At 43.3% G+C, this 16,916-nt stretch overlaps 1 protein-coding gene and 1 pseudogene across 3 annotated transcripts; both read right to left on the reverse strand.

Moving 5' to 3' along the window:
• Nucleotides 1-4,824: 4,824 nt before the first annotated feature.
• Nucleotides 4,825-7,615, reverse strand: LOC115119921 (partitioning defective 6 homolog gamma-like; annotated as a pseudogene).
• Nucleotides 7,616-7,837: 222 nt separating this feature from the next.
• On the reverse strand, nt 7,838-14,723 carry zgc:136493 (uncharacterized protein LOC692276 homolog). 3 transcript variants are annotated; one of them, XM_065027383.1, is made up of 6 exons: nt 14,615-14,723; nt 13,753-14,131; nt 13,238-13,409; nt 12,186-12,361; nt 11,773-11,869; nt 7,838-9,441 (listed from the first exon to the last, which is right to left on the reverse strand). In XM_065027383.1, exons 1-6 carry the CDS (start codon nt 14,684-14,686, stop codon nt 9,288-9,290), a joined length of 1,050 nt encoding a protein of 349 aa, XP_064883455.1. In that variant the 5' UTR covers nt 14,687-14,723; the 3' UTR covers nt 7,838-9,287. The 3 variants fall into 3 exon arrangements, with proteins under 3 accessions (XP_064883455.1, XP_064883454.1, XP_064883456.1); XM_065027382.1 differs by having other exon boundaries at nt 13,235-13,409; XM_065027384.1 differs by having other exon boundaries at nt 9,409-9,441; nt 11,743-11,869; nt 13,235-13,409.
• Nucleotides 14,724-16,916: the final 2,193 nt, after the last annotated feature.

A 16,916-nucleotide genomic window follows, 5' to 3' on the forward strand; every position in this document is an offset into this window, starting at 1 on the left:
AGTCAGGCCCCAGATGTAAGCCCTGAAGGACTGTCTGTAGACAGACAGTAAAGGCCCTGTCAGTATAGTCAGGCCCCAGATGTAAGCCCTGAAGGACTGTGTCTGTAGACAGACAGTAAAGGCCCTGTCAGTATAGTCAGGCCCCAGACGGTGTCTGTAGACAGACAGTAAAGGCCCTGTCAGTATAGTCAGGCCCCAGATGTAAGCCCTGAAGGACTGTGTCTGTAGACAGACAGTAAAGGCCCTGTCAGTATAGTCAGGTCCCAGATGTAAGCCCTGAAGGACTGTGTCTGTAGACAGACAGTAAAGGCCCTATCAGTATAGTCAGGCCCCAGATGTAAGCCCTGAAGGACTGTGTCTGTAGACAGACAGTAAAGGCCCTGTCAGTATAGTCAGGCCCCAGATGTAAGCCCTGAAGGACTGTGTCTGTAGACAGACAGTAAAGGCCCTGTCAGTATAGTCAGGCCCCAGACTGTGTCTGTAGACAGACAGTAAAGGCCCTGTCAGTATAGTCAGGCCCCAGATGTAAGCCCTGAAGGACTGTGTCTGTAGACAGACAGTAAAGGCCCTGTCAGTATAGTCAGGCCCCAGACTGTGTCTGTAGACAGACAGTAAAGGCCCTGTCAGTATAGTCAGGCCCCAGATGTAAGCCCTGAAGGACTGTCTGTAGACAGACAGTAAAGGCCCTGTCAGTATAGTCAGGCCCCAGATGTAAGCCCTGAAGGACTGTGTCTGTAGACAGACAGTAAAGGCCCTGTCAGTATAGTCAGGTCCCAGATGTAAGCCCTGAAGGACTGTGTCTGTAGACAGACAGTAAAGGCCCTGTCAGTATAGTCAGGTCCCAGATGTAAGCCCTGAAGGACTGTGTCTGTAGACAGACAGTAAAGGCCCTGTCAGTATAGTCAGGCCTCAGATGTAAGCCCTGAAGGACTGTCTGTAGACAGACAGTAAAGGCCCTGTCAGTATAGTCAGGCCCCAGACTGTGTCTGTAGACAGACAGTAAAGGCCCTGTCAGTATAGCCGGGCCCCAGATGTAAGCCCTGAAGGACTGTGTCTGTAGACAGACAGTAAAGGCCCTGTCAGTATAGTCAGGCCCCAGACTGTGTCTGTAGACAGACAGTAAAGGCCCTGTCAGTATAGTCAGGCCCCAGATGTAAGCCCTGAAGGACTGTCTGTAGACAGACAGTAAAGGCCCTGTCAGTATAGTCAGGCCCCAGATGTAAGCCCTGAAGGACTGTGTCTGTAGACAGACAGTAAAGGCCCTGTCAGTATAGTCAGGCCCCAGACGGTGTCTGTAGACAGACAGTAAAGGCCCTGTCAGTATAGTCAGGCCCCAGATGTAAGCCCTGAAGGACTGTGTCTGTAGACAGACAGTAAAGGCCCTGTCAGTATAGTCAGGTCCCAGATGTAAGCCCTGAAGGACTGTGTCTGTAGACAGACAGTAAAGGCCCTGTCAGTATAGTCAGGCCCCAGATGTAAGCCCTGAAGGACTGTGTCTGTAGACAGACAGTAAAGGCCCTGTCAGTATAGTCAGGCCCCAGACTGTGTCTGTAGACAGACAGTAAAGGCCCTGTAAAGTCCATACTGTTGGTCTGAGGCCTACTATAGAATAACACAGCTTTACAACACTAAAAGTGTATCTCTACAAATGGAAAACAACATGCTTTAAATCAGCGTTGAAGAACAACAGTCCCTCTAATGATGCTGCTGAAACCAGTCTATGAATCACAAGAGGGGTTTGTGTTGTATAAAAAGGCTAAGCTCAACATCAAACTAAATAAATTATGACTGTAACATATTTGTAATGTGTGTATGGCCTTGGGCCACGGCTAGATTCTTGTCTCAAAAGCCCCTGAGAAAACATACAGGAATGTATTGGGATTCTGAAATATAATACAAAAAACTGGATGGACTCCTGCAGTGATCAGTCTAGATGCTTGTAAATCAAAGTGCTTCTTTGGGCCCGTCCCAAATGGCACTGCATTTCCTTTATAGTGCACTACTTTTGACCAGGGCTCATAGGACTCATTTGGGAAAGTGTACCTTACACGACCTGGCAGTCGAAAAGAAAGCTCTCGACAGAGTGCGTGCTCGTGAGTCTGTTTTCATCAATCCGAGTGGAGAAGAGCTTAGGCGCGCGCACCACACGGCTATGAAAAATATACCATGAAATACTCGGCATGCACTTATCAAATCGTTTTCTTCGCCTATAATACCAATAATGGCAGAATTTCCTCTATTTTTAATCAACCATTTCTTTTGTTTGTTCTGTTGAAGAGCATCATCCAACTATTGATAGGAAACATGGCGCACAGGAAGTGAGGAAGTGACGTTTGCTCATTAACATATTGCATGGTCATGACCCTCCAATCAAATGAGTGTGTCTCTAATTCTTACCCTGGACCATTTTGAGCACAGTAGGACAATTGAGTTGACCTTGATCACCACTGGGGACCACACCTGTTGCCACCAGGTGTATCACACTCATCAATTCATATCATACCTGTTGCAGCTTGGGGCACCCTGTGAAATCACACCTATGGGGAATAAACTACAATAAGTAAACATGGCATATCTTCATATTAAATATAGAATACATATAGAATTTTAATGGAATACATATAGAATTCTAGAATTCAAATTGACACATTTGCTGGTTCAATGAGAGATTTCTGCAGCTCTAAGTATTTCTGGTCAATGTCATTTTCCCATAAGCAGAACATTATGACAACAAATATAATACCAGGTCAGAGGTGAGCTCAAGACAGGGTCAAGCATTAGGTACTTGAACAATATTTTTGATAACTTATCAGCAAGCATGGTCTGTATTGTTGAAGTGGGTCAGGGAGACTGTTTTGTTTCATTTTTTAGTTAAACCTATGGGCCTACTGTAAGCAAATCACAAATCACTGAAACTGTGGTTGATATTTAGCCCACATCCTCTTTAATCAAAGTCTGTGGACAGAAGGGCTGAAAACTCACAGATACAAATACCAGTGGCTCACACAGTTCATAATGACACAGTTCATAATGACACAGTTCATAATGACACAGTTCATAATGACACAGTTCATAATGACACAATTCATAATGACACAGTTCATAATGACACAATTCATAATGACACAGTTCATAATGACACAGTTCATAATGACACAATTCATAATGACACAATTCATAATGACACAATTCATAATGACACAATTCATAATGACACAGTTCATAATGACACAGTTCATAATGACACAGTTCATAATGACACAATTCATAATGACACAATTCATAATGACACAGTTCATAATGACACAATTCATAATGACACAATTCATAATGACACAATTCATAATGACACAGTTCATAATGACACAGTTCATAATGACACAATTCATAATGACACAGTTCATAATGACACAGTTCATAATGACACAGTTCATAATGACACAATTCATAATGACACAGTTCATAATGACACAGTTCATAAAGACATTTGGGACACACATAATGGCTTGATATTTTGGTAAGGGGATAGTTAAGGATTTATTCCTCATAAATGGCATTAGACATATTTATTTAACTAGGCAAGTCAGTTAAGAACAAATTCTTATTTACAATGACGGGCCAATTGTGATACAGTCTGGAATCGAACCAGGGTCTGTAGTGACGCCTCTAGCGCTGAGATGCAGTGACTTAGACCGCTGTGCCACTTGGGAGACATAATAAAACCACAACAGTGCTGTAGCTTTAATAATACAATCTCTCTACACAATGCATCAGCAGTACATGTAAAGGACATGCACATTCACAGTATAACAACAAGTGCCAGAACTGGATTTACTAATAATACATAATGGTGTTTCATGACTATTTCCATATTAAATACTTAGGCGCTCCGCTTTGTGGTTTCAAATGTGCTGAGACACTGACGCTGAGAGGGACAACATTTAAGTGGGTTCAAAAGGTCAGATCCCTGAATTCACAATATATCATCAACACCCTATTCCCTTTATAGTGCACTACTTGTGACCAGGGTCCAGGTCAAAGCAGTGCGCTATATAGGAAATGTTGTGCCATTTGGGACTCAGGCAATAAGAAACGTCTCCTCCGTCTCATTGAAAAGGTATAACAAAGGCTGGCAGTGTCTGTAGCACAGGAGGTTGGTGGCACCTTAATTAGGGAGGACAGGCTCGTGGTAATGGCTGGAGCAGAATGAGTGGAATGGTATCAAATGCATCAAACACGTGGTTTAATCAAACACGTGTTTTATACCATAACATTCACTTAATTCTGGCCATTTTTATGTGCCGTCCTCCCCTCCCTGTGGTTTGTAGTGTTCTAGAATCTGACTGTAGAATCACAAGGTGATGACCATTCCATCCTCCCCTCAGCAGCCCCCTGTGGTTTGTAGTGTTCTAGAATCTGACTGTAGAATCACAAGGTGATGACCATTCCATCCTCCCCTCAGCAGCCCCCTGTGGTTTGTAGTGTTCTAGAATCTGACTGTAGAATCACAAGGTGATGACCATTCCGTCCTCCCCTCAGCAGCTCCCTGTGGTTTGTAGTGTTCTAGAATCTGACTGTAGAATCACAAGGTGATGACCATTCCATCCTCCCCTCAGCAGCCCCCTGTGGTTTGTAGTGTTCTAGAATCTGACTGTAGAATCACAAGGTGATGACCATTCCATCCTCCCCTCAGCAGCCCCCTGTGGTTTGTAGTGTTCTAGAATCTGACTGTAGAATCACAAGGTGATGACCATTCCATCCTCCCCTCAGCAGCCCCCTGTGGTTTGTAGTGTTCTAGAATCTGACTGTAGAATCACAAGGTGATGACCATTCCGTCCTCCCCTCAGCAGCCCCCTGTGGTTTGTAGTGTTCTAGAATCTGACTGTAGAATCACAAGGTGATGACCATTCCGTCCTCCTCCACCCCTCCCCTCTGTAGCACCAGGCTGCGTCGTAGCTCTGTCCTCAGGGTGAGCAGGCTGCTGTGGTTAAACACACCTCCATTCATCTCCCTGATGGCTGGGCTGCTGCCGTAGTGCTGCTGCAGGGTCAGGTCTCGGTTCAGTCTGAGGTTCAGGTTAGTGAGGCTGGGCTGTGAGTGATAGGAGGTTGAGGAGATGACAGAGTAAGGCCGACGGGGAGGGCGTCGGGTGGATGGCCTAGGAGAAGGCCTAGGACTCTGCTGGGGCTGGGACCAAGCCTGGGAACGGGAGGCTGTGGAGGTGGAGGCACTGGAGCGACGGGATGAGTTTCTGAGTCTTCTCTCAATCACAATGTCCAAGTCCTCGTCGCTCTGCAGCTCGTCATCAGTGAAGCTGTAGGCTCCCACACAGATGGGCATGCTGTGGTAACTCTGACAGATGGGCATGCTGTGGTAACTCTGGTAGTCTAAAGAGCTGACACTGCCTGAGTTTATCCCCGACATCCAGCTGCCGGTACGCACTATGTTATTACGCTGGTTCACCGGCTTCACCGTGATGATAAGATTGTGACTGTTTGCGATCATCATGTCTGTGACCTGGTCTAACACCTTGCCCATCACCTCAATCCCATTCACCTCAAGCACCTGGTCGTTAATGGCCAGCAGCCCTGTGCTCTCAGCCAGGCCTCCAGGGACCAGCCGTGAGATGAAGATCCCAGGTACCTTCTCCAGGCCGTGGGGAGTCACTCTCACAGTGGTCCCATCCCGGATATAGAACCCCAGGGGCCTCTCTGAGCCCTGGCGGTAAAGGCGCACCCGGCGCTGAGATGCGGGCAGGAAATCTGTGTCAATAATGGACGAGATGGGGCGGAAGTCCTGCGGCCTGCTGATGTGGACCGTGGGCCTTTTGCGGTTCACGTCGCCACGTGGCAGGGGGATCGCTGGCACCTTCCTCCGGCGGGTCACAGTGGCATTGGGGCAGAAGGTATTGTCGTCTACTTCCTCTGTGAAAAGGAAATCTGTTAGTACACGTCTTGAAAAGTAAAACTTGTCAAATGTACTAACTATTCTAATTCCCCTAAGGGCTACAATGCAACTAAACTGATGCATTGTTTGTTTTACTGTGTGGGTCAATATGGGCAAGAAACAACGTCTGACTTAGCACAACAACCAGGGCATAAATCATACTGTGAACATGCAGAATATGTTCTGATTCTCTACAAACTATATAAACAGGAGTTCCTGAGGGAACATAAACAAGGGAAATAAATGTACATAGTCCACCATGTAAAATAAACATAGGAAAATAGCAGCGCACAGCAATTACCTGAAAATAAACATCAACCCTGGACAACTAAATGACTTCCCCTTCTGCTGCTGGTGGAGACACACACAAACAACTTCCCTGATGCAGACTCTGATAAATCCCGTACGACCAAGGCTTGCAACAAGGATATTTGAATTCCAGTCTCAGCTTTGGATGATATGTTATCTCAGTGTTATTGAAGCGTATCGATGTTACCTGGTTTTTATGACCTTTTTAATGACAGACAACCATAATAACTGGCTTAGTCTTGCATAATTAGTTGTGTTTAGGGCTTCAGAGTAAAACAACTGGCTGGTCTGGTCTGGGTGTATACCTTGTCTCTGTATGAAGATCCGCAGTAAGGTAGGAGCAGTGGTCACGGCCTTGCAGAAGTTGCCATCGTTATTGATGGGTAGTAGCTCTCCCTGGATATCTGCATAGCCAATGATGACATCAATGCTGGTTAGACGGTGCAGGCGCAGGATGAGCTTGTAGAAATCTTGGAACTCCCCGGGGTTGGAACGGCTAAGGGAAAACCTTCTGAACTCTGCTCCATACTAAAGACACAATGTTTCGGAGAAACTTTGAACGATAAAGAAAAGTTGTCCTTTTCCATACTTATAGACAAATCAAAGCAATTCATTGACGAATGTGTTTTTGATATTGAGTGTCAGCGATGTATTAGGCTACTGGACTAAACTAAGATGATATGGAGCTAAATATACATGTACCTGTAGATCAGCCAAGGATTGTGAGCAGAACATCTATCTAGCTTATAGTTGTATGGCTATTACATATGCAGGTAATAACACATGACTTATAATCTGAAATATAATGTTATGACAGGTAAAAACTGAAATGAATGGGTGAATGGACCACCAAACTGGTGGTAAACAGATGATTTCATACCATAAAAGCATAAACGCATTTTAAAAAATGACAGTTAGCCTACACCAGGGTGACATATTGGTTGTAGGACTATATATCATTTTAGTCAAGGACCGTTATTCTTCCATTTATCGGGAGCACATTGCGCAGCTAGACAGCATCCTCTCCAAATGGAACAATAGTCAGCCCATAAAACAGGATGCCCAACTCCCGCGCGGCTACTTACTTTGCTTTTCACTTCCACTGTCGCACGATACTGCAAAGAAGACTGCGATTTACTTAAACTCCGATTCATTTTCTTATTCTTCAGAACCCCACTGGGTTCTGTGTGGGTTGTAGACTACTACGTCTGTAGGTTCAGTTTGATCCACTGTCTGCTGCCTGTGCGTAAAGTTACGCTTCTTCATACAAAGCCGTTTCCCCGTACTTCTGCGGGAGTAGTTACTGCTTTCTTCTGTCACATAAAAACAACTGTGTTGTTCCCTGCTGACTGGTGCTGGACCGGGGCCGACGGATTGGGTAAAGTTAACCATCATGACATCACCGCCCCCATCCTTTCCATAGCTTCCCTCTCCTCTCCACCGGAGGACGCAGTTTCTTCTCTTAAGTGCTGTAGGGATGGATTACATTGGACTACTAAATATCTTATAACTTTGCTTCAGATTTACTAAATATTTATAACATTTGATATATATATATGTGACGCATTAATACACAAAAAAAAACAGGTGTGTCAAGTTGTTTATTTTGCAGTTAGAAATACAGTATGCATAATGCTCTAAACCTTTATAATCAGTGGTTATAATGAGTTAAATCAACAGTCAATATGAAGTTATATAAATTACAGTACATTTCCATGTACTGTCTGAGAAGGCATATTCACCATTCAGAAGCAATATATTCCATTTCTATCCAACATTCTATTATCTATAGTGTCATAACTTCTATAGAATTTTCCAGGACGGAGCTATGATTTGGTGCTTATTAATGTGGATGGTGAAGACTTCTCTGATCAGTGACACTGCTGCATTGTGGTGGCTAAGTCTCAATACTAAATATCTCATTTTCCTCCTCTCCTTTCCTTCATCCCCACCGGATAGATTTACCCCCATCGTCCTCCTTCCTTCCACATTCTGCTAGATCAGTGATGGTGGAAGTTAGGACCCTCTAAGGCAGGTCTTCTACAACAATGGTTCCCAAACTGAGAGGTCGGCAGGGGGAGGGAGGGGGTCCCCCCCAATTATTATTATTATTATTATTTATTTTTTTAAGGAATTCAGTCGGGCTTTAAACTTACTTTTGAAAGTTGTAATAGTAGAATGCACAAGGTGACATTGTGAAATTGGGTGGTGCATCATCAGTTCCTCTTGTCACGTGTGATTGCAGACCTTAATAGCTATGCATGTATAACTGGTCTGAAATGTCCAGATCAACTAGCCCATGTCAGCTAACGGTTTTTAAAATTTTTTATCTTTTAGCCCATAGATATTGTGGTCATTTTTTTATCACACAAATATCACATGTATACACATTAGACAAGGCAAAATGTATGGAATTGCAAGAATATTTTTGCTTTAAAACTGCAACATTTGATTTGCACCCCTTGACAAAATGTGTTGAATTGCAGGAAATAAGCTTTAAACCTGCAAAATTCTCTCCACCAACAAGAAGGGTGTGAACAGTTTGTGTCATGAACATTGCTTGTGCCCATAGAAATAGACATGGCGCGGGACCCCGGAGGGCCGCACTGAAAGTGTGGTATTTCCTTGCAGTCAAAATGTGAAGAAAAAAAATAGTCCTTTATCCATCATTTTAGAAATTTGCTCCCTGAGGAATACAGTGTAGATCTAATTTCGGGGATTATTAGCGAGCTGGACACAGTCAAGATACTGTATGAATGTTTTCTAAATATTTGAGGCTACTCGAACCACCCATGGGCCGGATTGGACCCCCTCGTGTGCGGGGCCGTATGTTTGAAACCCCTGCTCTAAGGCATGGCAGCTAGTTACAACTGGCATGGAGGGTCCAGGGTGATTCCTGAGGAATAGGGTGAAGTTGCCCCTAGATGCCGATTTTGGTTTTAAATTTTGCATTTTGCCCACTAATGGTTCAGGTTAGGATTGGGGGAATAGAAACTGATCCTAGATCTGTACCTAGAGGAAACTTCTCTGACCTACACCTTGACCTCATCAGGAGGATGGTTCCCTCCTAGTACTGCCAGGGCGTTGGTCACCATCTTCTCCACCATTATCTGCGTCGTCTCAACGGAGTTGGTCCCTATGTGGGGCAGGATGATGACGTTTGGAAGAGCAGCAAGGGGGTGGCCTCTGTCCAGGAAAAAATAAACAGAAATGTGTTATTTGAGGGTTATACAAGTGCCTAAAGAAAGTCTTTTCAAAAATGTAACTAGGCCACTCAGGAACCTTCACTATCTTCTTGGTAGATTTGGCTTTGTGTTGTAGGTTATTGTTCTGCCGAAGCAGGTTTTCATCTAGGATTGTGCTTAGCTCCATCCTGCTTTTTTTCATCCTGAAAAACACCCCGTCTTTGCCAATGTCAAACATACCCACGCCAAGCTTGAAAATAAAGAGGCAGTTACTCAGTGATGTGTTGGATTTGCCCCAAACATAAGGCTTTGCATTTAGGCCAAAAAAGTGTATTCCTTTGCTATGTTTTAGTTTTTTTTACAGTATTATTTTAGTGCCTTTATCCATACATATACTGTATATGAATGTTTTGGGAAAAATGTATTCTGTATATTTGTATTCCTCTTTTCACTCTGTCGTTTAGGTTATTGTGGGGTCACTACAATGTTTGTTGATCCATCCTCCGTTTTCTCCCATGACAGCCACTAAGCTCTGTAGCTGTTTTCAAATTCCCAATGGCTTCATGGTGACATTCCTAAGCAGTTTCCTTCCTGTCCTGCAGCTCAGTTCAGAAGGACGACTGCATCTTTGATGTGTTTGGGTGATTTAATACATCATCCACAGCACATTTATTAACTTGACTAAGATATATTCAATGTCCGATTTGTTATTGTTACCCATCTACCAATCATTGGTAGGGGTTCATGGTATCAGTCTAACATTGGTAGGGGTTCATGGTATCAGTCTAACATTGGTAGGGGTTCATGGTATCAGTCTAACATTGGTAGGGGTTCATGGTATCAGTCTAACATTGGTAGGGGTTTAGGGTATCAGTCTAACATTGGTAGGGGTTCATGGTATCAGTCTAACATTGGTAGGGTTCATGGTATCAGTCTAACATTGGTAGGGGTTCATGGTATCAGTCTAACATTGGTAGGGGTTCAGTCTAACATTGGTAGGGGTTCATCAGTCTAACATTGGTAGGGGTTCATGGTATCAGTCTAACATTGGTAGGGGTTCATGGTATCAGTCTAACATTGGTAGGGGTTCATGGTATCAGTCTAACATTGGTAGGGGTTCATGGTATCAGTCTAACATTGGTAGGGGTTTAGGGTATCAGTCTAACATTGGTAGGGGTTCAGGGTATCAGTCTAACATTGGTAGGGGTTCAGGGTATCAGTCTAACATTGGTAGGGGTTCAGGGTATCAGTCTAACATTGGTAGGGGTTTAGGGTATCAGTCTAACATTGGTAGGGGTTCAGGGTATCAGTCTAACATTGGTAGGGGTTCAGGTATCAGTCTAACATTGGTAGGGGTTCATGGTATCAGTCTAACATTGGTAGGGGTTCATGGTATCAGTCTAACATTGGTAGGGGTTCATGGTATCAGTCTAACATTGGTAGGGGTTTAGGGTATCAGTCTAACATTGGTAGGGGTTTAGGGTATCAGTCTAACATTGGTAGGGGTTTAGGGTATCAGTCTAACATTGGTAGGGGTTCATGGTATCAGTCTAACATTGGTAGGGGTTCATGGTATCAGTCTAACATTGGTAGGGGTTCATGGTATCAGTCTAACATTGGTAGGGGTTTAGGGTATCAGTCTAACATTGGTAGGGGTTCATGGTATCAGTCTAACATTGGTAGGGGTTCATGGTATCAGTCTAACATTGGTAGGGGTTTAGGGTATCAGTCTAACATTGGTAGGGGTTCAGGGTATCAGTCTAACATTGGTAGGGTTTCAGGGTATCAGTCTAACATTGGTAGGGTTCAGGGTATCAGTCTAACATTGGTAGGGGTTCATGGTATCAGTCTAACATTGGTAGGGTTCATGGTATCAGTCTAACATTGGTAGGGGTTCATGGTATCAGTCTAACATTGGTAGGGGTTCATGGTATCAGTCTAACATTGGTAGGGGTTTAGGGTATCAGTCTAACATTGGTAGGGGTTCATGGTATCAGTCTAACATTGGTAGGGGTTCAGGGTATCAGTCTAACATTGGTAGGGTTCAGGGTATCAGTCTAACATTGGTAGGGGTTCATGGTATCAGTCTAACATTGGTAGGGGTTCATGGTATCAGTCTAACATTGGTAGGGGTTCATGGTATCAGTCTAACATTGGTAGGGGTTCATGGTATCAGTCTAACATTGGTAGGGGTTCATGGTATCAGTCTAACATTGGTAGGGGTTCATGGTATCAGTCTAACATTGGTAGGGGTTCATGGTATCAGTCTAACATTGGTAGGGGTTCATGGTATCAGTCTAACATTGGTAGGGGTTCATGGTATCAGTCTAACATTGGTAGGGGTTCAGGATAAGTCACATCCAGTGCAGCGGCTCGGATCACTTTCTTCTGGAGGGCTTCCACCAACGCATCTTGGTCTACAACGAGGCCTGTGAAAACAAATGCTCCAATGTTTATTACATTTGTTATGGCGAGTTAAGAGTCTGATCACAATAACTTTAGGGTGAATCTAACTTTAGGTCCTTGTGTGTGGCTCACATTTTGTACAATGCTCTAATTGACATCAATGCATGATTTACGTGGAAGTCGTAAGTTCTTCCACCCACAGATCTCAGGTCAGGATTTAGTCTTATGTGTGTCAGGTCCATAGATATAGAATCACTGACTTACTGCTACGGGGACACTCATAATGACCTGAATGGGGAGAGCCATTCTACTTATTTTAACTCTATGGTCTGGTCATACCTCTACTGATGTTGATGAGAGTGCTGGTAGGTTTCATCATGGCTAGTTCCTTGGCACCGATCAGTTTCTGGGTGGCAGGTGACAGGTTCACCACCACCATCACAAAGTCGGACTGCTGGAGCAGATCCTCCATGTTGGCACAGTACATCGCTCCCACTGCTCTCTCTTCCTCTTTCCTGGAAAGAAAGAAAATACAAGTAAAGAAACCACAATCACATTGTCTTTAGAAGAAATTAAAGATGACAGAAGTCCGTTTGGGTACTGAGTCTGTGTTACAGTGAGTTTAGAGTTCAAATCCTAATTTAGTTTGAATAAGTAAATGAGTAGTAAATTAATGAACAGGGTGAATGTGTAGCTTTCAGAATCACACAGCAGACCAATGTCGAAACCTAAACCTTAACCAGCCATACTACTGTCTAGATTGAGACCACAGCCATACTACTGTCTAGATTGAGACCACAGCCATTCTACTGTCTAGATTGAGACCACAGCCATACTACTGTCTAGATTGAGACCACAGCCATACTACTGTCTAGATTGAGACCACAGCCATACTACTGTCTAGATTGAGACCACAGCCATACTACTGTCTAGATTGAGACCACAGCCATTCTACTGTCTAGATTGAGACCACAGCCATACTACTGTCTAGATTGAGACCACAGCCATACTACTGTCTAGATTGAGACCACAGCCATACTACTGTCTAGATTGAGACCACAGCCATACTACTGTCTAGATTGAGACCACAGCCATACTACTGTCTAGATTGAGACCACAGCCATACTACTGTCTAGATTGAGACCACAGCCATACTACTGTCTAGATTGAGACCACAGCCATACTACTGTCTAGATTGAGACCACAGCCATACTACTGTCTAGATTGAGACCACAGCCATACTACTGTCTAGATTGAGACCACAGCCATACTACTGTCTAGATTGAATAACGTCCTGCTGATTTAATTTGACCAGCATTTGATGTACTTTTGATGTAAGGTGTCTTTGAATGTGTTTGGAAACTATGTCAAATCAAATGTATTATTACCACCTGCGGTTCCTGTTATGATAGAGGATCTTCATATCAAACGCCTGGGCCCTCCTGGCCACCTTGTATCCTATCCTCCCCATACCGATGATGCCCAGGGTGGCCCCGCTGACGTCCATACCCATGGAGCTCTCTGGCAAGTCCTCATTGTTGTGGGTTAGGGTGTAATGGTGACCTGTAGGAATATGATAAGCAATAGAAGGGGTTTCATTCTGTCACTTTATGGGCGGGTTCCCCCGGAAACAGATTAAGACTAGTCCTGGATTAAAAAGCTCTTTCAATAGAGATTCTTCATTGAACATTTAATTATTTTATTTTACCCCTTTACGGACCTCCCGGTCGCGGCCGGTTACGACAGAGCCTGGGCGCGAACCCAGGGTCTCTGGTGGCACAGCAGTACAGCGCCCTTAACCACTGCGCCACCCGGGAGGCCTGAGCATTCTTCTTAATCCAGAACTAGACTTCATCTGTGTATGGGAAACGACTAACTCTGAGATTCTGACATACAGTAGGCCTACCTTCTACGATCTTCCTTGCAGACGCCAGCATCAAACCCATCCCGATGTCGGCAGTGGCGTTGTCAACAACATGAGGGGTGTTGCACACCTTCACCCCAAAGCTGTTGATCATGGGTATGTCCAGATGGTTCACTCCCACCCCTCCGTTAACCACCACCTTGAGGTTAGGCAGAGACTGCATCAGACCTCTGTCAACGTTCAGGGCAACGCCCCATACAAACACTGCTTTGACCTGTTCTGACAGATTCTTCTGGTCTAGCAGGAATGTCTCATATGGGATAATGGTGAAGTGTTTCTCCACAACAGGTGCAAAGCATTTGTAGATGCCTCCAGGTGCTCCGAAGGTAGTGGCCAGTATGCAGGGCTTCTCCATGTTGATCTGAACAAGAATAAATCAACCATAGCATTTGAATGATTCTATTTATATTCTATATAAAGGCCCTGTCAGTATATATATATATATAGAATATAAATAGAATATATATATATTCTAGAATATATATATTCTAATCATTCTATTTCAATGGCATTCAACATAACATTTATGGAACAATAAACGGAGTAGATCGCTTTGGATATCACTATAATCGTCAACTGTTTTCACAATTGTTTCAAAATGTAGAACAATACAATAGAGTAGGAATTTCAGATTGTAAATGCATTCTAACCAATTCTAATTTTCCAAAGATCATTCACTGTTTAAGTAAACCTTCTTCAGGTTTAACGGTCAATCTACTGTATGTCGAGATTCGTCTGCAACAGTCCGCTATCAAAGCTCAGAAGTCACTACGTAAACAAAATAGTCTAAAGAAACATTTTCTTCGTCAAGACATGATCATAAAAGTATATTTCACTTCCTTACCCGTTGGGATATTGTGCGCGTTCCTCCAAATGACAGCAGTGGAGTCTTCAATCTGTGTATCAAATGGAACATGTCATGTCTGTCTGACAGTCAGGCGCGATGAATCAACTACCGTTTCACCGATGAAAGGAGGCTTTAGTCTGTGAAATATTCACAGGGCTCTGTACAACATGCCAATGGGAAGAAGACAAACATTAATCCACTAACCCACTCTGTCCTACATAACAGAGTATATAGCGACAGATAATCAACTCAAGAGAGATAGAGTTCTATAACTTCTCTCTCTCAAATGGATAACCTCATTGAAACATTGTGTGTGGTATGCATTAGTGTGTTTACATGTTGACTTCATGTCATGTTTAAGTCTAAAACATCTACATCAGACTGTCCTAAAAAATCATCAGACTGTCCTACAACATCATCATCATCATCAAACTGTCCTAAAACATTAGCATCGGACTGTCCTAAAACAACAGCAGACTGTCCTAAAACATCAATATCAGACTGTCCTAAAACATCAACACAGACTGTGTGTGTGTGTGTCTGTGTGTGTGTGTGTGTGTGTGTGTGTGTGCGTGTTAGTTTCATGAGAATCAGAGTTTGCATTTGTATTTATTTGTTTACTTGTAATGACCAAGATGACTAAAAGTAAATCCAGTTTCAGTAAGCCTGTCCATATGTCCAGCAGGGGGAATAATACACACGTCCCACAGAGCTCGAGATCTGCCTCATTCATTTCTAATGATCAGCTAGTATTGCTCTGGTCATGTTATACTGCCCTTCCTTACTTTAACAAGAATGAATGAAGCCTTTAGAGGTTGACTACCAGATCATTTGTCAACTCAAGTCTAAACGCCAGTTCACATGATTGTAATGAGGGGTCCACCTTGGCCTATACACCTGAAATCAAGTCGTCATGACAAACGTCACCAACCATCCACACACACACACACACACACACACACACACACACACACACACACACACACACACACACACACACACACACACACACACACTTTAAATACACCAGTGAAACCATTAGAATGTGAATATAGACATTAATAGTCTACAACCTCCCCCTTCCTTTCCTCATTCACAGTCTAACAGTAGGCTCTCTGTTTCTAATTTAGAAATGTAAACTAAGGTCCTCATTCACAGTCTAACAGTAGGCTCTCTGTTTCTAATTTAGAAATGTAAACTAAGGTCCTCATTCGCAGTCTAACAGTAGGCTCTCTGTTTCTAATTTAGAAATGTAAACTAAGGTCCTCATTCACAGTCTAACAGTAGGCTCTCTGTTTCTAATGTAGAAATGTAAACTAAGGTCCTCATTCACAGTCTAACAGTAGGCTCTCTGTTTCTAATGTAGAAATGTAAACTAAGGTCCTCATTCACAGTCTAACAGTAGGCTCTCTGTTTCTAATTTAGAAATGTAAACTAAGGTCCTCATTCGCAGTCTAACAGTAGGCTCTCTGTTTCTAATGTAGAAATGTAAACTAAGGTCCTCATTCATTCATTTCTAACAAAGTAGGCTCTCTGTTTATAATTTAGAAATGTAAACTGACTGAATGAATGACTGACTAAACGACAATGAATGACTGAGTAAATAGTAGGCTAAAATAAATATTTTCTTAACTCTGTTTTCTAAAAAATGCATTGTTGGTTAGAAATGTAAACTAAGGTCCTGTTGTATTCGCATGTGACAAATAACAGTTTGAGTGAATGACTGTCTCCTTTTGGTCAAACTGATGCAACTCATTTCCCGTTAACCTGTTTGGGCCCTTGTGCCTCATTAACATGCCATAAATCAGTAGGCTATTCTCTGTTTCTAATGTTTTAAAGAAATTTGTAAACTTTCTCTAGGTCCTCATTCACAGTCTAAAACAGTAAGAGTGTGCTGTTTCCTGGAATGTGCAAAATCGTGAAATTCAGTAAACAGCTAAGGTCCTCATTCCCAGGTCGGCCTCATAATTAATGCTGGTGTCCAATGGTCTTCTGGGCTTGGTCCCTGAAGGACTGTGTCTGTAGACAGACAGTAAAGGCCCTGTCAGTAAAGGCCCCAGACTGTGTCTGTAGACAGATAGTAAAGGCCCTGTCAGTATAGTCGGGCCCCAGATGTAAGCCCTGAAGGACTGTGTCTGTAGACAGACAGTAAAGGCCCTGTCAGTATAGTCAGGCCCCAGATGTAAGCCCTGAAGGACTGTGTCTGTAGACAGACAGTAAAGGCACTGTCAGTATAGTCCCCCAGATGTAAGCCCTGAAGGACTGTGTCTGTAGACAGACAGTAAAGGCCCTGTCAGTA

Source organism: Oncorhynchus nerka, linkage group LG14, assembly GCF_034236695.1.
Source record: "Oncorhynchus nerka isolate Pitt River linkage group LG14, Oner_Uvic_2.0, whole genome shotgun sequence".
Lineage (NCBI taxonomy): Eukaryota > Metazoa > Chordata > Actinopteri > Salmoniformes > Salmonidae > Oncorhynchus > Oncorhynchus nerka.

Bases quoted from the DNA above. Each gene is read 5' to 3' on its own strand.
- zgc:136493 (XM_065027382.1), bottom strand. From the start codon at position 14,686: ATGTTCCATTTGATACACAGATTGAAGACTCCACTGCTGTCATTTGGA. The intron at 13,410-13,752 runs GTAGGCCTACTG...ATATTCCTACAG, and splicing joins TGCAAGGAAGATCGTAGAAG to GTCACCATTACACCCTAACC. The intron at 11,870-12,185 runs GTATGACCAGAC...TTGTTTTCACAG, and splicing joins TCTCATCAACATCAGTAGAG to GCCTCGTTGTAGACCAAGAT.